This window comes from Piliocolobus tephrosceles, chromosome 4 (assembly GCF_002776525.5).
Source record: "Piliocolobus tephrosceles isolate RC106 chromosome 4, ASM277652v3, whole genome shotgun sequence".
Taxonomy (NCBI): Eukaryota; Metazoa; Chordata; class Mammalia; order Primates; family Cercopithecidae; genus Piliocolobus; species Piliocolobus tephrosceles.
In genome coordinates, this window is record NC_045437.1 from 105888393 (window position 1) to 105915669 (window position 27277).

The 27277-nt window shown below is 35.6% G+C and overlaps 1 protein-coding gene across 1 annotated transcript in view; it reads left to right on the forward strand.

The window, feature by feature from the left end:
• Positions 1–27277, forward strand: part of FER (FER tyrosine kinase) — a 408129-nt gene that overhangs the window by 279844 nt on the left and 101008 nt on the right. The window contains exons 14-15 of the mRNA XM_023212257.2: positions 16768–16824; positions 23969–24084. Coding sequence (XP_023068025.1) covers positions 16768–16824; positions 23969–24084 — 173 coding nt within the window. The remainder of the gene's footprint in view (positions 1–16767; positions 16825–23968; positions 24085–27277) is intronic.

The following is a 27277-nucleotide window of genomic DNA, read 5'->3' on the forward strand; positions in this document are numbered from 1 at the left end:
AAACAAATAATTTATAAGATAACTATAGGTTCATCATGCTTAAAAGGAAACAAGCAAAGTAATAATGTCCTTAGATCCAAAAGGAGGGCTACATCTCTGGCTCCATTTTGGCACTCTACGACTTGCACCCCCTAAAGTACCCAGAATATGTGCCCATACACAGTCCATGCATTCTACCTCAGAGTCATAGATCTTCATATTTCCTGTTCCAGCAACCCTGAGCCCACTTCCGTGTCCCGCCCAAGCTAATGACCCACGTCCATTGTCTCAAGAGTAGACCACAGGAAGGGTGGCCGATAGATTTGAGGAACACATGGATGCAGCTTGGACATGTAGGAAGGAGCATCTAGAAATACCACATACTAGGCTGCATGAGGAGCATAAAGGAACCAGGAATGGGAAGAGAGATGAGTAGGCTTGCAGTGTAGGACCTGGGGAGACTTCTCCTATACTGCCATGTTCCAGTGCAGAAGTCTTTAAGTGAATATTTGACTTTCCAGGTTATTAGGGAGGTATATTTGTCAAAGTAATGGAATAGAACATGTCACGTTTAATAATTTGTTAACTTGATATGTAAGTTTTACATATTTAGACATGTGACATTGGGCCCCACAAAGGCTAATGACATAATATATAGAAATATATTATTATCTTGTGAAGGTTGCTTTAGATAGGATGGTCAGATAAAGTTTCTCTGAGGATATATAATTCGAGTCAAGACCTGAAACATGAGCTTGTAGAGGAAAACAAATAAGTTCTAACTAGCGGATATTCAAGCTAGAGTAACTGTGTCATACAAATGTATAGAGAATCAACATCAACAATAACCAGATGCTTCATCTGCAGGAAGAATCAAAACAGGTTCTCAGAGGAAGGAATGAAATAACATAAGGATAGAGATCTGAGGGACTAGACTATGCCCTATTATGCTGTAGATAATAGCTTGGTTTTTAATCTAAGAGCAGTGGGGCACTATTGGAAGGATTTAATGAGAATAGCAGGTTCTTAATTACATCTTTTTAAAGAAACCACATCTCTTTTCTTATGTGTAAAACGTATGTAAAGGGAGGATGGAAGCATGAAATCAGGTAAAAGGACTATTACAGCGATCCGTGGAAGGAAATGATGTTTGCTTGGTCTTAACTGGTAGGAGTAGAGATAGACAGAAGGTGTATGTGTTGAGTGATGTTTTGCAAGTAGTTCTAACATTTTCCCTGATGTATTGTATGTGGAGAATGAGCAGGGAAAATAATCAAGAATGATTAAGATTTTTGGGTTGAGAACCTGGGTGAATAGTAGTTACATTTATTGAAATAGAGAATGCTTTGAGAAAAACACAATTTTTTAGGGAGATAGGAATTGAGAGTTCTATTGTGAACGTGGTTAGTTTGAGATACTATTAGACAATCGAGTGGAGATTTCAAGTAGGCACTTGGATACGTCCAAGTTGAACTCGGGGGAACAATGTCGACTCTCCTTTTGTTTCTTGAACATACCACATGCTTCTTAATGTCTCAGAGCCTTAGTTCCAGCTGTGCCTTTTGTTGGCAGTATTCTTTCCTACCTCTGCCTGGTTTCAGTCTCAGCTTAACTACCAGTCTATCTAAATGGTTCTCTTACCTCCATTTTTATTCTTTATCTCAGTATTGTTTGTGTTTTTTTTTTTTTTCTATAACTTTTTTTTTTTTTTAATTTGCAAACATTTTCGCTTTTTCTTCTCTTCATGAAGAGGGACATTGTTTCACTCACCCTATCTAGCCAGTGCCTAGCACACTGCCTGTCACTTGATAGATAATGCAGTAAATACTTGTTGAATGGATGAATGAATGAGCAGTTGTGGTTTACTTAAAAGGAAAGGCAAGGTGCTAGGAGTAGACCAGTATGAGAGATGATTAACTGCCCTTTCCCCCAAAGATTTAAGGGTTCTTGAGTAAGAGGAACAATGGTTAATGTTTATTAAGCACTTATTATATGTTAGGCACTGACTGAGTACTTTATTAAGATCTCATTTAATATTTGGAGCCACCGTATATAGTAGCTTCTTGTTTTATCTTTATTTTGCAGATAAGGAAGCTGAGACTGAAAGAGGCCATGTTGCTGAAAGTTACACAGCTAGTGCAGAACAGCCATATTTAAAGCCCAAGTAGTTTGACTCCATAGCCTAGTCTCTTAACAAATATGTAGAACAGAAGACTATTTCTGCAGTGCTGTAGATCACTGTAGTTTCCTTAGCCTTTGATGCTATTGAAGAGGATTCTGATAAACTCAGTGGAACAGTACATAATACCCCTCAGACACCTCTTGCCAGTGTCAGGTTCCAGTAGCCCAACAAAATGACACCACTATGTATTCCTTGAAGCCTGGACAAGGGTCACTCCTTGCATATCTCTTCCTCGTAAGACTGCCACCCTATGCAGAGTGGAATGGAAAGAGAACGAAAGAAAGCAGTGGAGATAGGTCCCTGGGAGCAAGATCCTGATTCACTTTAAATCACAGGCAGGTCTCTTTTCTAGTAGCCACTGGGGACAGTGCCAAGCCCATCTGATAGAGACCCTTCCTTCATAATGACCAGTGTGTGAGGTATGGAGGACGGTGGGTAGATACTAAAGAATGAAAGGAAAAAGTCAGGAGTCTCATCTTTTTTACTCTTTGAAGATGGAGGTACTGTCTAATCCCCCTTTCTTTTTCCTATTCTCGCTGGATAATAAACTCCTGAGAGCAGAAACTATATTTTGCTTTCATTTTAATGAGCCCCTGTGCCTTTCACATCATGTTTGTTAAATAATTCATCAGCACAAGGGGTAAATCTATGACATAGTATTTAGAGGTGAATAATAAGATGTGTCTTGTAGGAATTTGATAGACTGTGTTGAATCTACATATTTTCTAGCTACCTATTTTTAGTCACTCAGTTGCCAGAACCTGGAAAGGGTCCGTATCAGCATTTTTTCACTTATTATCACCTGCGTTGCTTCCTTTGGAGGGCATAACTGTTGGCTCTGAGAGTTTTTTAGTCAAGAAAAATGAGACATTCTAAAGTTGAGGTGAATGAAAATGAGTTAGAAAATATTCATATATGTACAGAAAATTATACAGCCTTTTGTTTAATTAATACTATCTTATAATAAATTAATACTATCCTATAATAAACAAGTTTATTTCATAAGTAGGGAAATTGCATAGACATACATTAAAAATAAGAACAATAAAAATCATTTCTAGGATGACAGGATAAAATAAATTACGTACATACAAGAACTATTTTATGTAGCTTGCAAATATAATGAAATATTTTCTAAGGTAATAATGTATGTGTTTCCTAAATAGGAACCATTTGGGAAGAAAGTACTTTTGGATTATTTAGAATGAATTTATAGAACATTTAAACAAATAGTTACTAAAAGCTTCTTATAGATTCCAGATGGGCAACTACTTTGCATACTTTTCAGTAAGTTTTTTTTTTTTTTTTTCCTCTAAAGCAACCCTGATAACTTTAATGACAAAGCTGATCAAATTCTGAATAATTCTTGGATTATAAAAGGTTCTATGGCTGAGACTTTGAGTGAAATAAATGTGCTGAGCCAGCTAGGAAGATAATGAAGCAGGCTGACTGAAAACTTGCATATAAAAGAAAAATAGAGGTAGCAAATATTTTTCAGTATGAATAGTAGAAAAATCTCTGAGAATCATCTTATGTATTGTGACATTTTGTTAATTATTCTAGGGATGATATGTTGGTCTTTGTGTGTTAGCTCCAAAATATCATGTTGTCAATATGTTTAGAAATTCATCTGCTACAGGTATTAAGTCTTTGTAGTGAGATAGTTTTTAAAGTCCGTATTTAAATTTTGCCTTTTTTTCCTTTCTTTCAAACTATTACACTAGATGATTACTACTATACCTTTAACCAGGGGATGGACAAAGCTTATATTTCCAATATTTTTGGTAACTAAATCCTCATGTTGAACCTTCACTACATTGGCTGTTGCTGAGAAATAGATTGTATTACTGTATTGGTGAATTGGCCTGTATTTAAGGTAGAATTATTTATCAAAAACAATGGTTTAAAAATGAAAATGTTGAATTAAAAATATAACTTCAGTCATGTGGAAGCAAGAACTTCTATTTCAGTTTTGAATGTTGGGAAGACATACAGGAATAGAATAAGATTGTTCTTTACTATTAGTATTTTCTTTTGGTGGGCATTCTTTCTGGAGAACTGTGAATCAAAGGGAAGTGTTAATTTAAGTCACACTTCTAATCACTCTGACTTACCTACTTGAGATCGAATTTCAAATATGTCCCTGTGCCCCTTAAAGGATAACTTTAGGAAGAAATGGTACAACCATCCAAAGGGATTTGGCAGGGGTTGATTGACGTAATAAATAATGACCATCTGTACTCTGTAGCAGTCCATCAAGAAGCACAATTAGTTTCCTGCAGCCTGGGCAGACTGCTGGTTGTCTTTAGCAGGTGAACAAAGGAGATGTTGCTTATTTGCTATTTGTTCACTTTATTTAAAATGACTACATTTGTGAAGCAAAATTCTAAGATTTAGGTTTTAACATTTTAAAACTAATTTGATTTTATTTTCAGTTATTTTTACAGCTTTTGCTTACTATTATATCTACTTGTATAAAGATGTGGGATTTACAAGAACATAGTGTTTTCATTAAAAGTACTTAATATTAATGACTTAATTTTGTTGAAACCTTATTTTTAATTGATTTTATATTTTATAGAAAATGTGGTACAGAGTTATTGTGGGAAAATGGAATATTTGTCGTTTATCTAGTTGAAATAAGTGGTATACAGACCGAAGTTAAGTTATTATTTTTTTAGGTTACAGATTACATAAAGATTATACAAAATTGACTCATTACTCTGCCAGTTATGTTAAGACATACTTGATTACAACTGTAAAGTTTTTTGTGATTTTATTTTTTGACACAAAAACTGTGAATTACAAAATGCAAAGGTTTAGATTGTAATCTAATAAATGCAGTGGATGAAGAGTGATCTATAATTGATTTGCATAGAAATAATTTGAAACAAAGTATGTAAATCATAAGTTAAAAAATCTGATAGGACTAGAACTTGAAACTTGAAATAGAATTTATAATCCACTGTGTTTCAATTAATTAAAATTGATTGCATCATTATCTCTGAACTTGAAAGAGTCATATGCATTGCTTTAAATAAATTACTCTATTTTAGGTAACAGTGTAATTTGTTAGAAAGGACATAAGCTTCAGATTCAGACATATATGGGTTCAAACCTTGTTTCTGCCATTTGCTGTCAGAGTAGCCTGTCTCTCAGAACCTCAGAGTCTTGGCTTGATGGTCCCACTAACACCCCCAAGTTGAGTGATTCACTAGAAAGGCTCACCTAAGTTAGTATAAAGTTGTACTCAAGGCTAGGATTTATTGTCGCAAAGGACTCATGTAGGAACAGCAAAAGCTAGGTCAAAAGAGGCTTTCTTGCCCTATTTATAGCAGGAATTTTATGGGTAAGTCTTTCTGTCTACAAACTGCAAGGCCATCTGTGATACCATTGCTCAGGAAATTCCATTTGAGTTTTGGAGTCCAAAGTTCTTACCAGGGGCTGATCACATACCTGTTACTTGACCAGCCATGGTGAGGACCCCAAACCAGGCACCATGTGTATAGAGTGAATATTTATGTTTGCTTTAAATATGCTAACAATCTAGTTCTTCTTGACCGTGATGACTTCAGTCATTATGGACTAACATTACTCAGTAACTTTTGAACATTCCAGTAGTTTAGTTCTCAGTTTCACCAAGGGTTGTCAAGAGTACAGAGATATGCAGAAACTTAATGAAACAGACCTACTTTGTTAAACTTTCCTCACACAGGGTTATTGTGAAAGTTAAACAAGGTACAACTCTGTTTAGTTTTGGTTTTACCTGCATCCTTTTAGGCTTTCTTCAACTGAAAATGTGTTTATTTTCTTTTCATTCTTTTTTTTTTTAAATTAGAGACAGAGTCCCACTTTGTTTCCCAAGCTGGTTTTGATCTTCTGGCCCCAAGCAGTCCTGCCTCGGCCTCCCGGAGTGCTAGGGTGAGCCACTGTGCCCAGCCTTATTTTCCATTCATTCTTGAAAGATAGTTTTACCACATTTACTATTTACAGTTGAAAGTTATTTCCTTTCAACACTGGAAAGATACTGTGCTGCTTTTGCCTGAACTGTGTAGTTTCAGAAGAGAAGTATGCTTTCTATGAATTGGTATCCCCTGTAGGTAAAGTCATTTCTCTCTGGCTGCTTTCAAGACTCCTTATCTTTCATTGTCAGAAGTTGATTATGATGAATCTTGGCTTGAATTTATTTGTGTTTATCCTATTTCAGGTCCTGTTAGCTTCTTGTTTGTAGATTTGTGTCTTTTGCCAAATTTGAGAAGTTTTGGTCATTATTTCTTTAAGTACTCTTTCAGCCTTATTCTTTCTCCTCTCCTTTTATCTCAGATCATACAAATGTGGGATTGCTTGTCTTACAGGTTCCTAAGGCTCTGTTCATTTTTTTTTTTCACCCAATCTGTTTTCTCTTTGTTGTTCAAACTGGGTAATCTGTTGATCTGTCCTCAAGTTCAGTGATCAGCCTCTCTTAACTTCACTTTACTATTGAGCCCATTCAGTGAGTTTTTAAAATTTGCTTTGTAATTTTTAGTTATATACTTTCTATTTCGTTCTTTTTTAATAACTTCTGTTTCTGTGGCTGAGATAATCTATGTGTTTTCGTATTTTTCAAAGGAATTTGTAAGTGATTGTTGTGCATTTTTCTGGCAGCTTTAAAATCCTCGTCAGTTAATTGCAACATCTGATCCATCCCAGTGTTGGGTGACTTAACTTTTTTCATTCAGATTATGATTTTCTTGAGTCTTGATATGATGGATGATTTTTAATTGTACCCTAGACATGTAATCTATGTTAGGACATCTTGGGTCCCATTTAAATCTTTCATTTTTGCAGGTAGTTACCTTGTTTAGGTTTAACAGGTAGGGCCTGGCCTGCTTTCAGTGGTTTCAATGACAGTGCAAATTTTAGAGTTTTTTTGGTGTTACTTTGTTTTGTTGGTTTATCTGGTGCCACTGGGCTTCCTTCTAACTTGTTGATTTTAGTGCTGCCTCTAGGAGTATAAGGAATTCCTCAAGTCTGGGCTGCCAGGTGTTTCACTGGGGGAGGGCATCTTAGGCCTATGGGATTGTTTGGTAGAATTCTCCTGCCTGTGGCGAACAGAGTACTTCCTGGGCTGGGGCCTTATTATGGTGGGATTCTTTCTCCCATTAGGCATGCTGCCCTGTCATCTCTGGCAAGGGTGATAGGAGTCTTGGTGCATGGAGACAAAGAGACTTCCCAGGATAGCTCTCATTTTGTGGCAGTGCTTTTCTTGCCAATGCAACCGAGCTGCCTTGTTATTTCTCAGTTGGGGAGTGAGATAACAGGCCCACAGAGACAAAGAGGCCTCTTAGGCTTGGTCGCTCACTGGGCTGTGATCTGTCTTCCTGTTACTTCTGCGCCATCCCAGTATTTCTCGGTGAGGCAGAGCAGTCTTAGGCCAGCAGGGAAAGGGAGTCTTCCCTTAGCTGCTTAGTGTTAGCTAGATTCCCAGTCAATCCCCTTGCAGGTGGTACCGGGCTCATTTGGTCGTTTTGAGGACTCTCATATAATCCAGGGGAGGAATAGGCCTACCTGAGCTGCCTTCTGTGGCTATGTTGGGAGTCAAACTGCCTTCTGTTGTGGCAGCAGGATGAAAGACATCCTGCCACTATTCTGTTCTCCCATTCCAGGAGTTCCAAACCAGTTCACCCTCCTCATACCATCTTTCAGAGTTCCTTGTTTGCCTCTTGAATTATGTCCAGGGTTTATAGCTATAATACTCTCCTGTGGAAAGGAGCAAGGAGAATTATGTTTCTAGAACTTGTCCAATGACCATAGTATTTTAATTGTTGTTTGGATGCTGGATAATATACATTATATATTTGTATAGTAAAACAAATGCTCACATTTTATAAAAAAGTAAAGGGTTACACAATAAAGAGTATTTGGAGACCTCTGGTCTGTAAGATTAAGTGTATGCTTGTTTCCTTGCTCTCCATGGCCTGGTTAGAAAGTACATTTCTAGTTTTTCACCAAGCATTGCTCCCCTTTAAGGACTCTTTGCCTTCACTCTTCTTGTGTATTTATTCTATCTAGAAGATTTCTACTTCCTTCTATGCTTTTGCCAGAGTTATTTTCTCCTTTTAGCATATCAGAATCATATCCATGTTCAAGACTTATCTCAAATACTGCCTATTCTTTGAGACTTCTTCTGACTTTTCTAGCACAATATGGCTTCCTTTGCCTCTGAAATCCTTTGTCATCACTTACATTACTCATGTGACACTTGAAATGACATTTTGAACAGAGTGTCATCTATCTTCAACTCATTTGTTTGGAGATGAACTTTCCTAGAGAAGCAGTGCTAGCAATGCTTAAATTTATCTATAACATATCCAATGTATGGAGCATAACTATGATTTTACATGAGTCTAATGGAATATATCCTTATATACTGACAGTTCTATCTTAAAATTCCAGGTTCATATTCCTAGACTTACACCCCTTCTCTACCAGCATTGTAATATTGAGTCTCATAGAAGTGGTGGCTTCTGTGGGCTATGCCAGAGAGACTGCTACATGGTAGACTGAGAGAAAGTTTGTTGGCAGTGAAGCAGAAAAATAAACTCTTTAGAGATGTTAGAGAGAGGAGAGCTAATGTTGGTGGAACCTGGACAACCACTAATCATAGGTTAGAAAAGAAACTATGTTTCTTTTACACAGGTATGCTTGCCCAACTCCACCCTTCACTCTCCACACTTACATTTCCTCCCTGTGCCTCATTTTTTTTTACTCAACACAGCTTCAGTTTAATCATTTCTTTTTCCTTCCAAGGTCCTCAAGGAATGGCAATAGGTGTTTTCTTTCCACAGACACCAGATTGTGTTTCTCAACACCCAAAGAAGAACTTTAGAGTTTTCTTAGTTGAGTAGCTTTTAGGAAGCAAAAGAAAAGTATTCTGAGAAATTTCAGAAACCTTTCAACCTCTTCAGTATAGCCTTTTTTAACCATTTTGATAATAGTGACCACTTGTATCTCAGTGTTCCAGCTCTATTCTGTGTATACTTCTCTCTTAGCCTCTTAATTTTTCGTATGCTTATATTAAAGCTCTTGAGAATAGGAACCATGTTTAACTTACTTTGAATTCACATATCTTTAAATTTCTGGCACAGTGTGCAGAAATATGCACATGTACATATGATAAATGTGCATATACCATATATACAGTAAGATGTATTTGGAGCTAGTCTCTGAGCCAATCTGTAGGCTTCCATTCTTTGCCTACCATGCTATTTCACTGTTTTGGCTATCTTTTAGTAAGTTGGCATTGTCTGGTATATTCCAGACTACTTTTTATATCTTTTTGTATGTTATATTACATCTCAAATTGAGTCCTGGAAAAAGCTTTTCCTGATAGTTTCTTTGACTATAGAGATCCTATTCGCATATGGTGTGTGTGCTGAACCCAACCTCTTGCCTGTTCTCTTCAGGAGTCCTCCTTCTTCCCAAAGACTACCATTATATTTCATTGTCATTATTATCGTAGGAGCAGGCTGAGTTTGAACAGTATCTCAGGTGTGTATTTCTAGTTTTCATTCTTCTGTTTACCATTTAATGATGCCATTTCTTGCTTGCATCCTTTTCAGAAAAGGAAAAAAAGAGAGAAATCTCAGGTCAATTAATTTTATTTGCAGTCCCAGAGCTAGAATGGAAGGAATTCGAAGTTGTCAGCCATAATGAATGTAGTGAATAAACTTTCAAGTTTCCATGAAACCAGTTTTTGTGAGTTAAATACACTTTCTCCGTGAAGTTACTCACTGTGATGTGTTTAACTGTAAGGAAGAATGATATGTAAAAATTCACTCTAAGGAATTAATTTGGAAATTACCTGATGATTTAGTTACAAAGTTTAATCTCAAGTGTGTTTGAGAAATACTTTTCCTTTAATTCACTTTGTGAATTAATCAATACTGCTTTTTATATATATACATTTTTTATTTTTTGAGATGCGGTCTCACTGTGTCACCTAGGCTGGATTGCAGTGGTGCAGTCTCAGCTCACTGCAGCCTCCCCCTCCCAGGCTCAAGTGATCCTCCCATCTCAGCCTTCTAAGTATCTGGGACTACAGGCACACACCACCATGCCCGGCTAATTTTTTTGTATTTTTTGTAGACACAGGATTTCACCATATTGCCCAGGCTGGTCTCAAACTCCTGAACTCGAGCGATCTGTCCCCCCAGGCCTCCCAGAATACTGGGATTACAGGTGTGAGCCACCACACCCGGCCCCAAATTTCATCATTTCTAAGAAATAACATTAGAATATTGAATTTTACTTTGTAAGTTTCACTTTGTAGGCAACTTTTAAGTGTCTATTTAAGTGAGTATTCCCACAATTTGTTGTTTATAAAAATACTGCCTTTGGAAGATATTTTATGAGATATTGGAACAGTTTTCTAGCATTATTTATAATTATAATTTCTATTTTGTATATGGTAAAACTTTAGGTATCTATTTAGAAATAGATATTAGGTGCATTCTCATGCATTTTTGGAAAAAAATGGAAAGTTATTTTATGCTGGTAATATTAAGTTTAATTCAAGAATATGAACATTAATGAAGATAATGTAACTGCTAGAGTATATTGGAGTACTTCTTCCAAGCATTGAAACTCTATGAAAAGGGAAGGTAAGTTCCAGACACATACTTATGTGTCAGAAGTCACATAATTAGAGGTGGTGGAAGATAGGTATATACTATAAAATATTACATAAGAGGTTCAGGACAAGGTCAGTAACAAGAAAACTCACACGAAATATTAACTATGATTTTTAAAAACTCAAATGTTAATATCTGTAAATTATATTAAATACTTGTTTAACCGACCTAACTCATGGTTATTGTTTAGCTTACCTAATTGTTAAATTAGAATTACCCATTGCTTCTTTATTAAAGTGTGTATAACTACTTTATACATACTGAAATTTAAACACATTTTTCTGTATATTCAGTGAGTAGTTTGGACTCTACCTACAAATATGTATGTAGGAGGCTTAGAATAAGGGTAGAAAGAGGAGAGAGATTTGCACTCCGGGAAAGATAGGATTTCAGAGAGCAAGGTGTGATGGTGCATGTCTGTAATCCCACCTCCTCAGAGGCTGAGGTGGGAGGATTGCTGGAGGCCAGGAGTTCAAGACCAGCTTGAACAAGATGGCAAGACCCTCGCTCTTAAAAAAAAGAAAAAGAATTTAGTAAGAACAGGAATTATAGGAAGGCCTGGAGAATCCACTTGGATTCTAAATCTTCAGGAAGATCAGGATACATCAATAATAAAGGGGATGGACTAGATGCTGTTAGTGCCCTACTTATACCCATCATACCTCTCATTATACTCTGGACAACTTTCAGTTGCAAGTGTTTTCATCTTTGGCCTGTTTAGTAGGTCCACAGAAGGGTCCTCTGCCCATGTCTGCCACAAGAATTGCCAAGGATTAACACTCATTTTTCTGCACCCCTCAACCAATGCTACTCAGGAATTTGCATGTAAATAAATACCTGTTGGGTGGGCTAATTCTGAGGCTTTTGGCTTGTCTCATTTTCCAGAGTTGGCAACAGTGAAGTGGCTACCTTAATAGCTTACCTTATTGGTTGCCCCCACTTCCCTGTATTACATCTCTTTTTCCTTCTGTTCCTTGCGCTTCTCAAATTAACTACTACTTGCATTTGAATCCTTGTCCCAGAGTCTGCTTCCGAGAGAACCCAAACTAAGACAGGGACAGTAAGCTACCTCACATCCCCAAGTTATTAGAACTAGATTCAGTAGCGTCAGCCAGCTTCCCAGAAGGGCAGTTAGTCCGTCTCATTCATTTCTTCCTTTTCTCAGTCTCACTCACAAATCAATTAATAAAAATAAGTATTATTTGCTTAGGCAATTAGAAAGTACACTGTGATTTCATGGGTTTATAAGGCCACCAAAATCTTTGTATGCAGCCCATATCTTACAGTGATTACCAAAGCGCACAATTTATATCTCCAGAATATCTCTAAGATAAGAGAATTGATAAATAGGAAAAGTGGATTTTTTCTTTTACTGTAATCATGATGTATTAATACTCATGAATTAACATAAAGAATAGAATCCAAATATTAACATGTCAGGAGTCTAAGTCAATCTGTTGTAGCTTCAAGATCACAGAAATTTAAGCATTAGTTTTGAACATAGTTCTGTAGATATTTCTGTATGGTCACAGATCACTTGCAAGCAAATGAAATGTTAAATATAACTCTGTCAACTCTATTCGTTCCTATTATAATACATCTTTTATGTCTTTGCCTTATTTCTATTGATGATTTATACTTAATTACAACTTTTATTTTCATTCATTAACCTGTGGACTGATAAAGCTACTATTCCTATTTCTTGAAAGAGACTAAGAGGCAGTCTGCTTCCATTTCTTCTGTTTTTTCTCTACATCTGAGAAGGTTGCAAAAAGTCTCCTTGTCCCTTTACAGAAAACAGAGCAAAGATAGAGACCAGAAATACGTAGTATAATCACTTTAGGATAAACCAGCTGTGGGGCAGTTGTTAAGGAGCGAGCTGCAGCTGTCTTTGGCCATGTCTTCTGAGTGTGACTTTTCTTTCCTTTGGATAGAAGGGGAGAGAAGAAAAGTCAGTAAAAATGAAGGTAAAAGCAGAGTTCCAGGCTTCTTCAGCAGCTCTCCATTCTCCAACTCTGCGTTATTCAGTGTCCATGTTCCCTAATTTAGTTTTGACTTGTCCTCTGATACCATTTCAGAGGCATAAGTAAAGTTTTAGCATCATCGTGTAACTGAATTGAATGTCTTTCTCAACCACTTAGCAGCCTCGTAGGAATGTTCCATTTAATACCGAAGGGTGAGAGGGTTGGTAGTTCTACCCCATCTTTATCCACAAAATCTTTATCCAATTTAACAGATTGGGAGTTTGCCCCTCTATATGCAGAATATCCACAGAAATGGCAGGTACCAAATTCTGATCAAAATAGCCACTGAATTCTCCTCAGGCATTTATCCCTGCCTCTTACACACTGAGTCATATGTCTTTTTTTATTATTTACATTTTTACTTTTAATTAACAAATAGTAATTGTATATACATTGTGGAATGATTATATTAAGCTAATTAACATATCCATCACTTCACATAACTTATTTTTGGTAGTGAGATCATTTAAAATCTGGAGTTTTTTGTAGCAATTTTGAAATAGAAATACATTATTATTAACCATGGTCACTTTGCTGTGCAATAGATCTTGGAAACTTACTCCTCCCATCTAACTGAGATTTTGTACCATTTGGTCAACTTACCTCCATTCCTCAATCCCCCACACCTCCTGTTTCTGCTGACCAATATTCTGTTCTCTACTGTTCTTTTTTTTTTTTTTCTGTCTATAACTTAGACTGGATAATTTCTGTAGATCTATTGATAAGTTATCTAAGGACACTGAAATTCAAATTTCGTATGACAGACAGTGAACCAGTTTGGTCTGCAGACTTAGTTTGCCAATCCCTAATTTAATTCAATCCCTGATGGACATGTTTAGAAGGTAGGCTTACTTCTTTTCATTTCCAGGTTGCTTTTTCTACCACAGTGTGGTATGTTTGGGGTCTGTTAAAAGCCTGGGGTGTTTTGTCAGAGCCTTTTCTCCTTGCAGGCCGTGAACTCTCCCTCTGTATTTTTTGAACTATTCGGCTTCTGCTTTCACAATGACCATGTGCATTCAAGGGTAAAAGTAGCCTATAAATCCTTGACATGACTTCTTTTCTTAACCTGGCTTTAGTCTCTCAATCCTTCACTATTTTAGTAGCTCTCCAGTGCCTTTAAATGGATGTTTAGGGGTTTTCCTTGTTTAGTTGTTTTTTCTTTTTGTGTTTTTGTTTCTACATTTCATCCTGTTTTTTCAGTGGTTTGCACTACAAGGATTGGGCTGAACTGCCTAGGTTATCATTGTCTAAGGTGGAAAAGCTGTCCAAGAATCAATTTGCAACTTTAAAATAACTTTCCTGACTGCCAGATGGCACTCTTTGAAGAATAACGTTTGCTTCTGTATATAGGGTATGGGGTGGAGAATTAAACCCCAGAACTGCTACTCAAATGGAAAGTACAGCTCTTTTATTTTTTATTTAAAAATGAACTTTATGGATGTGTAATTCATATAAAATAAAATTTTCCACAGGTTTTAAATATATAGTTCAATGAAATACCAATAAATTGAACTTTTTTTTTTTTTTTTTTTGGACAGAGTCTTGCTCTGTCGCCAGGCTGGACTGTAGTGGCTCAGTCTTGGCTCACTGCAACCTCCACTTCCCGGGTTTAAGTGATTCTCCTGCCTTAGCCTCCTGAGTAGCTAGGACTATAGGTGTGCACCACCACGCCCAGCTAATTTTTGTATTTTTAGTAGAGGTGGGGTTTCACCATATTAGCCAGGAATTGAACATTTTTATAATGCCCCCACAAAGTTGCTTTTTTCCCTTTTGCAGTCATTCTTTCTCAACTCCTGCCCCAAGCAACCACTTCTCTGATATCTAGCATTATAGATTGTCATTCTCTAGAATTTTATGTAAATGGAATTAGTGTCTATGTATGTAAAGTTTGTCTAGATTTATTAGCTCAGCAAAAATGATTTGCAAGTGCTCTGTTATATGCATCCGTAGTAAGTTCCTTTTTATTGCTGAATAGTATTCAGTTGCCTGAATGTACCAAAATGTGTTTATCAGTTTTCTTTTTGATGGACATCTGAGTTGTTTCTAGTTTTTGGCTATTACAAATAGAGCTGCTTCCAACATTTTTTGATGAATATTTTTGTGGATGTATGTTTTCATTTATCTTTGGTTAATTCCTAGGAGAGCAATTTGAGTCATGGGATGTGTATGTTTAACTTTATGAGAAACTTCCAAATTATTTTCCCAAATGTAAAAATGCTTTTTTTTTGCATTTGGGAAAATAATGCTTTTGCATTTTCACCAGCGATACATAAGGATTACAGTTGCTCCACACCCTCAGAATCTCTTGATATTGTTAATCTTTTTAATTTTAGTGTCTTAATGGGTATGAAGTAATGAAGTACCATCTTACTGTGATTTGTATTTGTATATCACTGGTAACTAACGATGTTAAGTGTCTCTGATGTTCTTACTGGCTGTTTGTTCATCATCTTTTCTGAACTTTTTTAACACAATTTCTTGAACTGGGTTCTTTGTTTTATTGTTGAGATACCAGTTTTGTATATGTTCTTCATACAAATGCTTTATCAGATAGAAATTCAGTATTGCAAAAATGTTCTCCCAGGTTATAGTTTGTCTTTTCATTTTTAAAATGATGCTTTTGAATAAATGTTTTCAATTTTGATGAGGTCCAGTTTTCATTTCTTTTTTATAGTTAGTGTTTTTTGTGCTTCTCTGAGAAACCTTTGCTTACCCACTTGATCATGAGGTTATCCTCCTAAGTTTTCTTCCAGGATCTTTATAGCATTAACTTTATATTTAGGAGGAAAAACTATGCATGAAAACTATTGCATTTTAAAAATCAGTGTTGTCCCTTTGTTTACCTAACAGAGAGTGTTGGTTGAGTGTTTGCCACATGGTATTTCAGAAGGTAAAGCACTTCAAATAACTGTCCAGGACATTTTAAAGTCATAGTTAGGGTGAATTTTTACTTCAAGATGTCTGATTACTTGTTACAACTCATAGATCATAATTACATTTCAATCTATCTTAGTAATGAGGAGAAAACTACGCTCTAACATTAATAAGAAACCTAACTCATAAATAAAATATATCAGCCAGGATACTCTTCCTCCACCTCTTCCTTACTACTCCCCTCCTTTTTTTGTTCCCTTCCTCTCTTTCTTTCCTTTTCATTCCTCCCCTCCTTTTCTCTTACTTTTTCCCTTTTTCCTTCCTCCATTAAAAAACATATTTTTTCTTACTTTGTGGTATTGTGGGGTTTCGTAGTTGAGCTTTTTTTACATGATAAAATATCCCCTAGTAATTGGTTCTTGAGATCAGATAATGGGATGCTCACTTCCAACGATATGTTTGCATCACTGGCCTTATGCACCCTAGTGATACTGTAGTTGGTGTTTGTTGCTTTATTATACCACAGGAAATTACTTGGGAAAGATATGGGACTGTATGAAGTGTCAGAGACAGCTATAACTCATGGCCCATTTATATGTGGAAAAATTAGCTCTTAGTAATATGATTTGAGTAGAAAAATAATTTCTAAGATTAATGAGAACTGAAAATTTTGCATCGTAAAATCAAACTCCCTCATGGCCTTATGACAGCTTTTTGAAATGACAAATAATAGCATAACATAAACTTTATGGTTGGTGGAAAGTGCATGCTGTGTTCTAGTTACAGGGATACTATCATTTCAAAGGCTGAGATTTCTGATGGAATTTGGCTGTAATGTAGACTTTAATATCCTATTGTGTAGTATCATTTCTGAAATCTGTTTTATAGCATCTTGGGGTTATAACTTCTTAGTGTGCTGTTGATTGAATGGTCTGAATGAAATATCCCTTTAAGTCTATTTTCCACTGGCTCAAATGCAACTTCAAGAAGCGTACCCTTGCTTGTACTAAACAACAGTTCTTATTCTTTGCTGTAGGACAAGAAATGGATTCTCAGTCATGAAGATGTCACATTGGGAGAATTACTGGGCAAGGTATGTAATCAACTGAGCTAAATAACTAGAAGTCTCTATATTGATTCTGAAGACTGCAGATTTTTTCATTTTCTTCAAAGCTTTTCTTATATTGCCGCGAGGCACATTACACATTAACCAGAATGCAGTACTGTATCTGTTATCAATATTGTGATGCTCACTGAAATAGATGTGTGAAAGTCTTCGAAAGGTTTAAGGATGATTCTTAACTTTTAAGAATATTATGTGTGTGTTTTCCCCTGGAAGGACTAAAAATCATAATGATTTTATTTCAGTATGCAGTAAAGTCAAAACTAATGAACTGAGATTTGAAAAGAAACAGTGAGATAATAAAAGTTTAAATAAATACCCAAAATTCTTGTTCTTTTTGTTTCTGGTTACATGTGATAGTTCAGGAAAAAATGACATACAGCCTCTTGGGATTTCAGGATTGTATATAGAATTACAGTATGTAACAACACTGGAACACTGGGCATATTTGAATCTAGAAATGTGGACAAGATACTTGTTTCAATATAAATATTAATTTTATAACTCGTTCTATTAATCAGAAAAAGCAACTATATATAATAAAAGTTCCTTTTCTTCCAACATAGTTGGAAGTTTCTTTGAACTCATAGGCCATAGTCAAGTATATGTTATTTAACAATAATGGTGGATACTTGAGAATTAACCAAATGAACTATTTGAAAATTTATTAATGATAGTTTATTTATAATTGAGTTCCACTGAATACTCACTTTTTTGTCAATGACTTAATTAGCAATGTTTCTATTAATATATAAAAATACAAATTCAGTTTATCTTCATGGTGTGATACAAAAAATAGTATAAAATATACATTTAGGAAAAGCTAATATACATATGAGTGATCAGTACTGAACTTAATTAAGGCTCAACATTTTAGATAAAGAAATGATTATTCATTACTTTTTTAATTCAAATGTAAACTTGATGAATTGACTATTTTCCCCATTTTTAAAAAATTTCTGAGAAAGTAAATGTCTGTTGAAATAATGTAGTTTGCAGGATTCTTATCATTTATTATTTTAAAATACCTTTCCCAAATGGAAGCATCAGATTGTTATTGGAAAGCAGATTTTTATTGACATATTTAGTAAGCAGATTCTAAAGAACTTCAAGCTAAAAGCAGTGACTCATATGTTATTTCCTCTGGGTTTCTTTCCTCACCCTTAAGGAAATATTTCTTCTTTCCCTTGCTCTAGGTAACTCAGTAGCAGTGACTAGAACAAAAAATATTACAAAGATTAATTTCCATGATACAGTTAAATAATAAATTTTAAAACTAAAGCATTTACTGAAATAAAAGCAGAATATGTTGAGAAGGACAGACTTTTTAGTACTATGGAAAAAATATTTTTAGTTAAAGAGAAAATATTTCTATTTTTGTGTTTAGTTTATGCTATAAAGTATTAGGAGGAATTTATCTCCTTAGACTATTTCAAAGAATAATTATTTTCTCAACAACAAGTAATATGTCAGTCTCAATGAATTTATTTTAAATAAAAGACTGAGACTTTGAGGCAATGTGTAGCTTAATTTCATCCAGTATTTTTAAGTACAAGAAAATGGTTGTTTAATGTTTTTCACTGCCTATTTTAAATAATCATTTACAGTATACTGCTTAAGAGTGCATGGCTAATTAAGACAATTAGCCATGGTTCCTGTCGTTAGAGACTTTGGAGTTAAGTTGTAATATAAGATAATGGCAGGAACGCTGAGTTTTTTTTGTATTCAGCACTGTATTTTTAGCAGACTGTACTTGATATACAGTATCAGGTGCAGCTATAGTCGATAGTTGGTATTCAGTAAATATTCAGCCATCCAGTGTTTTTTGAATGCCTACTATGTGCAAGGCACTTTTCTGGGCACATTTTACAGTATCAATGAGCAAGTAGTCAGAAATCCTTTCTCTTATGGAGCTTAATAATCTCTCTAGAAGGAGAAGATAAGCAGTAAGCATAATAAATAGGTAAATTTTGTAATGTTAGAGGCTGCTAAGTCCCGTGAAAATATAGAGGGATTGGAAACATTACTAGTTGTAGTTGCTCTTTTTAGTAGGAAGTCCAGATAAACCTTATTATCTTATGTTTACTTTTGAATAAAGACTTGAAGGAGGTGGGAAATTTAGCCACATGGACATCTGAGGGAAGAGGGATCTATGCAGAGTCAACAGCCAATGCAAACTGTGTTTTAAGAACAAGGGAGGCATTTTGGTTGTAACAGTAAGCAAAGGGAATATGATAGGAGAGGAAGTCTGTAAGGTGAGGAGGGTATAAATTACATTGACCTTGTAAGTCATTGTAATTAGTTTGGCTCTGATTATGAATGAAATGGTGAGCTGGTGGGCAATTTTGAGAGGAGGAATGGCATGATCTTTTTAAAAAAGTTATTCTGGGAGTTGTGAAAATAGGCTGACAACTTGGAAAGGTTAGGAAGCAGTTGAACTTACCTGACTAAAAGATGATGCTAGATTAAGATGACAGCAATTGAGGTGGTGTGAAGTAGTGAGTTCTGGATGTATTTTTGAAATTGAACCAATTGAATATCCTGATGCACTCTGTATGTGGGGTATTAGAGAAAGATTTCAGTCCTAAGTGTAAAAGATTTCAGGGAATGAGAAGAGGTGTTCAGTTTTGGATGTATTGAGTTTTTCTATTAGACTTCCAAGTGGGGATGATGGAAATTATTGGGTATCAAGTCTGGAGTTAGAGAAAAGAGGTCTGAGTCAAAAGTACAAATCTGGTAGGTGTTAGTATATAGCTGGTACTTAATACAATTAGATGAATTCAACAATGGAGTGAGTCTAGATGAAGAAGAGAAGAAGATCAAGGATTGAGCCTTGCTCACTGGAACATTAAGAGGTGGAAATAAGAGAAGCAGTCCCCAAAGGCGGCTGAAAAGAGCAGCCAAGTAAGAAGGCAGAAAACCAGGAGATATGATGCCTTGGAAGACAACAGGAGAAAGTGTATACCAAGGAAGAGAGTGATCAGTTGTGTCAGATGATGCTGAAAAGCCAAACGAGATGGGATTTAGCAGTGGTGACTTGCCTGAGCAGTTTCCTTGGGATGCTTTAGGTGAAAGCCAATTTGGAATGGATTTGAGAAGAACGGGAGGAGAGAATTAGAGGTAGCAAAGATGTAATTCCTTAAAGTTTTGCTGCAAAAGAAATCAGAGATGTGGGGTGATGGTTTCAAGAGAATGATTTGTGCTTTGTAATTGTTATTGTTTAACTTGAGAGAAATAATAGCATACTAGTTTGCAGTTGGGAATAATCTAGTGAAAATTCATCATTTAAAGAGAGAGAGAGAGAAATTGCTACAGCATCATCCTTGAGTGGTAAGAGGGGATGCAGTTTAGTTCACAATGAAGGATTGACTTTAATAGAAACACAGTAGTTGACTTTTTATAACAGCGAGGAAGATTGGTAGGTGGGTCAGTAGAGCAATAAGAGCCCAAAGTTCTCTTTATATTGCTTTGATTCTTGAAATGAAGTAGGAAGCAAAAGCATCAGCAAAGAATGAGGAAGGGAGATTTGAGAAGAGAATAGAAGAGAAGCAGTCATCCAGAAAACGAGGAGTGTGAGTGGTCTAAAAAATTATAATATGATTATTGAGTACGTTAAGGGCCCCCTAAGGGTTTGTGTTCATGAATTTAAAGTTAAATCAGTCAGCATGATTATGGTTTTTCTCCAGCCATATTAGCTTTATAGGTGCAGAGTAGGCAGAGTTTTGGATTTAATCAGACTTGTAGATTTGCCAAGGGAGTTTTACAAATTAACAGAAGAGCAAATAAATTGAGAATGTATGGGAAGGCAGTTGTAATTATTGACCATGGAATTTAAGGTGGAATACAGGAGGAGGAGAATATAATAAGAGAATGATGTAAAAGGTGATAGAACCTAATGACTGTCAGTTCCTATAAAGTCAAAGGAGTTTTGAAGTCTGGATAAGTATTCCAAAAAGAAGAGGAAGTAAGCTAGAAAGATAGAAACCAACCAGAAGATGAGACAAATGAGATAGATGTTATAGAGCATTTGCATTATAGGTATGGCACAGTTTAAGATATGACCCTAGAAAATAGATTGGAGTGCAAGATAATTGGAGGAGAGATGATCAAGAAACTGAAAGTTTGAATTGTTGGAAGGACCTTTAAATGTCTATTGAAATTACAAAGTATTAGGACACTGGGTAGACTGACAGTTACCCAAGGGCTCAAATTGTCAATAAACAAAATGTTTTCAAATTTAGTAAATGACAGCTGGAGTGAGGAATAGTGGGTAATACAATTGAGTGACAAATTTTCAAAGCTGAGAGTTTCAGGAATGTGGGAGAGATAATGGTTTAAAACCAGTAATAAGTAGGTAATAGAACACTGTGTTCTATCTGCAGGGCAATGGTAGGATTATATGTGGGGAAAATAAGTCAGCACTTAAGTTTAGATGGCAAAAGGAAGTTCATCCACCATTTGGGTCTTCTCTAATAAGAGCCATTATTTTGTTAGAACAGGAAGTTAAAGGAAATGATCAAAGAATAGATTGAAAATATAATTTTGAGGATGATGGACCATGAATTCCAGAAGGCACTATGCAAGTTGGGGATAGATGAGAAAGGAGGATCAAATAGAAGTATGCTGAATCTGAGGGAGCTGGAGAGGGAAAGATGAAAATTAACCTAGGACCACAGTCATCTTACGTTGACTGATGTAAACACAGTCAAGGGGCATAAGATTTGTCCTCAGGGACTGAAGGGCAGCAGCAGAGATGAAGTCATGCTTCATGACTTTTCGTCTCACCCTTTGCATCTTAGAAAGGTTAACCTGATTCAGGATCTCAATTCTGTCACCTAAGCTGATCTCATTTTCAGCCCCCCACCTCCCCTTTAAAGCAAAGGTTTGCGTTGAATGATTCAGTGGTACAGAGTGATGAGTGTCCTGGGCTTCCTCCTCACCTCTTTGGATAGAGAAGAGGTGGTCTGGGAAAGCATAGTCGTTTCTCAGTGTCTGAAGATTGGCCCCCTGACCACCATTGATAGAGTTGACATTCTCTGGATAATAGTTGCTAAATTAATGTGTAAATTTTTCAAATGCCTTGTACATGCCAGTACCTCTTAAAATAGGGCAGAAACCATTAGAAAGACACAAAGGGCAATGGGGAGATGTGTATTCAGGGACAGGAGACATAATTTTGGGAAAATCAAGAAAGTTCATGAACGAGGGGCATAAGAAATGGACTTAAAGATGAGGTATCAGCTTCTGATTGGAGGTGGGAGTTTTCCACAGAGGGAAAAATGTAGAAAAGGCATGACATGTATTTAGGGATCACTATGTATTTGAGTTCAGAACACATATAACAGTTGGGGGTTATAATATGGAGCTATATAGAGGCCAAGAAAGTGATAGTAATTGAAGGATGGATATTGAGCAAAGCCAGTAGTATAATCAAAGTTTTCTCTGGAAAGATTAATCTGGCAGTGCTGTTCTAGGTGGATTGGACAGGTGAGGGACTGAAGATGAGATCAGCTTAGGTAACAGAATTGAGATCATGAATCAGTGTAACCTTTCTGAGATGCAAGGGATAAGACAAAAAGTATTATGGAGGTAGGGTCTGAATGCTTACAAGGCAAATGATGGTTCTAGTAACTGAAAAAAGTAATATAGCCAGGAAAAATCTTTTGATTAATAGAACAGTAAGTTTTAGACAAGCTGAATTGTAAGTGCTTTAGGTAAGTGGAGGCCCAGCAGTAACCATGTAAATTAATAATATCTTCTCTCAGCTCTACCTCTGATGTAATAAATAATCTGACAATTGTGGGTAAAAGACAATCTCTTGAGAATAACAGAGATGTGAAGCTCAAATTTTCCTTTTTTAAATTTATCATGACCATTGTTTTGTAAATATTTGAGTTGACTTATTAAATAGTAAAAATTGAATATGACTTGTTAAAAATATTTTAAAATATTTTAATTTTATTTATTAATAAGCAATAGTTCAAGGTATAAATTTGTGAACTTTAAACATTAAGAGTTACATTCATCTTAGTGCTCTAAAAACTCAGTAAGTATAGCAGACTTCTAGTTTAGTTACTTCTTGCTCAACAATAGCATTAAAGTTTATTATAAAATATTTGCATACGCCGGGTGTGGTGGCTCATGCCTGTAATCCCAGCAGTTCGGGTGGCCGAGGTGGGCAGATCACAAGGTCAAGAGATCGAGACCATCCTGGCCAATATGCTAAAACCCTGTCTCTACTAAAAATACAAGAATGAGCTGGACATAGTGGTGCGCGCCTGTAGTCCCAGGCACTGGGGAGGTTGAGGCAGGAGAATCGCTTGAACCTGGAAGGCGGAGGTTGCAGTGAGCTGAGACTGTGCTGCTGCACTCCAGCCTGGTGACAGAGTAAGCCTCTGTCTCAAAAAAAAAAAAAAAGTTTGCATCGTATGATTATAGCTATGTAAAAAATACATATGCAGTGTAAAAAATCCTAAGAGAATATTCAAGAATAGCTGTTGTGCTAGTGTGTTAGCCTTGTTTTTCTTCTCTGTAATGTTTTGAATTTAATTTTTAAAAATAGATTTCAAAATTTCTTCTCTTCTAAAATAAATGCACCATAAATCAAGCTTTTTTTTTTTTTTTTTTTTTAAGACGGAGTCTCACTGTGTTGCACAGGCTGGAGTGCTGTGGCGCAGTCTCCGCTCACTGCAAGCCCTGCCTCCTGGGTTCATGCCATTCTCCTGCCTCAGCCTCCCAAGTAGCTTGGACTACAGGCACCTGCCACCACACTCAGCTAATTTTTTTGTATTTTTTTGGTAGAGATGGGGTTTCACTGTGTTAGCAAGGATGGTCTCGATCTCCTGACCTCGTGATCCACCCGCCTCGGCCTCCCAAAGTGCTGGGATTACAGGAGTGAGCCACCGTGCCCAGCCAAATCAGGCATTTTATACCATAATATGTCCTAGCCATAGAGTAAAGTTAGAAGTTCTTATATCTGATAGAAATTAGTTAATCTCAGGTGATATTGACGTGTGGGTAAGCACCTTCCTCCTCCTTGGTACCTTTGCTTGTATTTGGTAAAGATTTACATGCTGTCATTTACCCCAGACAATGAATATATTTCTATTTTCAGGGAAATTTTGGTGAAGTATATAAGGGCACATTAAAGGATAAAACTTCTGTTGCTGTTAAAACATGTAAAGAAGATCTTCCTCAGGAATTGAAAATAAAATTTTTACAAGAAGCCAAGTGAGTTATTTAAATTACTCAAAATATATATTTATTATGTAAATGATTTATTAAAATGTAAGTTTGAAGGCATCTTAAATTGTGATTTACTGAAATAGTAGGGGTAAGCACTTTTACAGTGTGGAATCCAAGAGTCTATCGTTTTGTGATAGTCTGCAGATCAATTCAGCAATCATAGTCAAACCAGGTGTTAAAAAGCAGTATTATTCAAGTTCTTAAAATGTTGCATTATTTTGCTTTCATCACACATACATATATATATGTATATATGCAGTACTGTGCTTATTATGATAAAAAATTACTATATTATGTACATGAACTGTACAGCTTACATATACGTTTAAGTAGATAATTAAATCTTTCCTACCCTCCTTAGATAGTACTGCTTGGTTCTGTTTTCTCAACCATTAGGTTTCATTTCTGAGAACCTTAGATTTCTTCTTCAAATGTTTAGCTTACATATACTTTTAAATATATAATTATATCTGTCCTACCCTCCTTAGATAGTACTGCTTCTGTTTTCTCAGCTGTTAGGTTTCATTTCTGAAAACCTCAGATTTCTTCAGCTTATTATCTGGCATTTCTTCTAAAGTGTGCATATTTTTTTGTTTCTAATCTTCTAAGATGATTGATTCTCTTTTTTTCTATTATTAGCTAAATAATAGAAAATAATACCTGCTACCTATGTTGCACGTACTTAAAACTCTTCTGTTAGTGGTAAAATTGAGTATATACAACAAAACACAAAACAAATGCATCTTTCCAGAAGCCACTTTGGAAAGAGTAACCTGGATGGACATGTGGGTGGGAAATGGATGAATTGATGGACAGATGGATGGATGGGTGGATGGATGGATGGGGAAGGAAGAGGATACATGGATCCATATGTTTTTGTGTATTAAAAGGAAAGTGTAATGGGAGAATATTGCCATGGCAACAAGAGAACTATTCATAAGTTACATGGCATAGAGCCATGTATATATACTAATATATATACTAATTCATCATCTAAAAATGAATAATAGCAATGGCTAAAGTAGTTGGATGCATTTATGAAATGTTATCTGCAGAGTAAAGAAGTAAACCTTTTTCATTACTTGTTGGCAAATCAGAAAAGAAATTGTGATGAATTAAAAGGCATGTGAACACAACTGAAATTCACAGCCTCGTTATTTTACAGTTGTTCATAAGTATTAAGGTAAAAGACTGCGCCTCACATGTTTTCAAAAATATTTAAATTTCTTGCTTTCTAACTTTTTTTTATTGCAGAGTTTAATTTCTTCTTTTAAGGTGAAATTATAGTTTTATGTTAAAAACGAAACTTACCTTCATGTAAACTTCCAAGTATCGTCTAGTATACACTAGAAGTATATATTTAAATATTTAATATTATCTGAGTTCATGCTATATTGTGCAAATTTCTTAAACAGTTTCTAACCTGCGAAATTAAAGTATTAAAGTCAAACATCATTAAAACTTTCTTTTAAATTTCTAGTAGAAGTTGCAAGGCCAAAGTTATTGGCAGAATATCTCCTTTAGAATTCTTCCCAGTCTGTCTTTTCATTTCTATCTTTTTATATTGTCTAAAACATTTTTATAGCTCTCCTTGCTTTAGCTGTACATGTCCAATACATGCATAAATTTTTTGTCTTTCTCCGAAGATACCTTTTTCATTCTCTTAGGAAAGGATACAGCAATTTTCAAATATGAGTGAATTTATAACTATGTCGATAAGATAATAAAGAATAAGATTTGGTAATAGAAATAATTGGGACAGACAGGCATCTGAGGGAATTTAGTTTATTTTTAGCTCATGTTTGGAGTCCTATAGGTGAGTGCATTATCAAGTAGAAGGGGCTCACTGCCCAGTGTGCTAGAAGCCAATACTGTGACACCAGGTCTTGAGAAAAGAAAAACTTACTGTTAAACATCAACTGTTAATGATTTCAGAGCAATATTTTTATTAGAAAAGGTTGAGGGGGTAGATTCTGAAATTACTAAGTGATTGGTGGAAGGGGAAATGGGAGGCCTGGAAAGTCCTTGGCCAAACACGGTTATCTCTTCATGCAATCTCATGGTTCATTTGTGCAAATCCAGGGGGAGTTAGTCTAAACCATGCAGTGGAAATTCAGGCCGTGATGTTAGCAAGCTTTTTCCTGCATAGATGCCAGTTAGCCCTATTTCTTCTAACCAATTTCAGCAGTTCTTTTATAAACAACGGGAGTTTCAGTGATAGAGCAAGTTGTTTCTTTTTTTATGTGCTATCCTGCAAACTCAAGAATTTTTGTTAGTCATTACTGTGTTGCGATTTTTTTTCTTAACTCTTTAGGGACATGGTTTCAAGTCTATCCTACTTTCATAGCCCACTGATGAAATTTTGGCCTTATCCAAACAAAGTCACCTTTGCTTCAGCTGAAGTGTCTGTTGAAACTCTATTACTCAATTATCCATTTGCCAACTTTCTCAGAACTTTTGTTTCTACCATTTTGAAATTGATCCTGATCAAGAAACTATTTAACTATTACAAAATCCAATGAAATGTAGCATTTACCAGTATAAAATGATTTCTTATTTTCTGTATTTTAAAATCAAGTATGTGTGTTAAAAATAAATATATGTATGCTGCCCCAGCAGCTCACAATTTTTGGCCTACTAATACTTCTCAGCTATACTTTTGTGGTAGTGGCTAAAACCAGATATTATAATTTGAAGGGAGTTGTACATGTTTTAGATTAACTAGTTCATTTCTATTTAACATGGTTGTTAATCATTCAGAGTAGATAATAATTTTTAAAAGAATATTTAATTAAGGATAATTGACTCATTTGCATCCATATTATGTTGCCAATATGTACCAGTATGGTTGGGCCTCTGTGTCCATGGCTTCTGTATCTGTGGATTTGATGAGCCACAGAACAAAAATATTAGGGGGAAAAAAGTTGATGATTGTATCTGTACTGAACATGTACAGAATTTTTTTCTTATTATTCCGTAAACCATACAGTATAACAACTATTTATATAACATTTACGTTATATTAGGTCTTATAAATAATCTGGAGATGGTTTAAAATACGTAAGAGGATGCGTGTAGGCTATGTGCAAATATTGCACCATTTTGTGTAAGAGACTTGAACATGCATAAATTTCAGTATCCACGGGGGTCCTGGAACCAATCTCCTACAGATACTGAG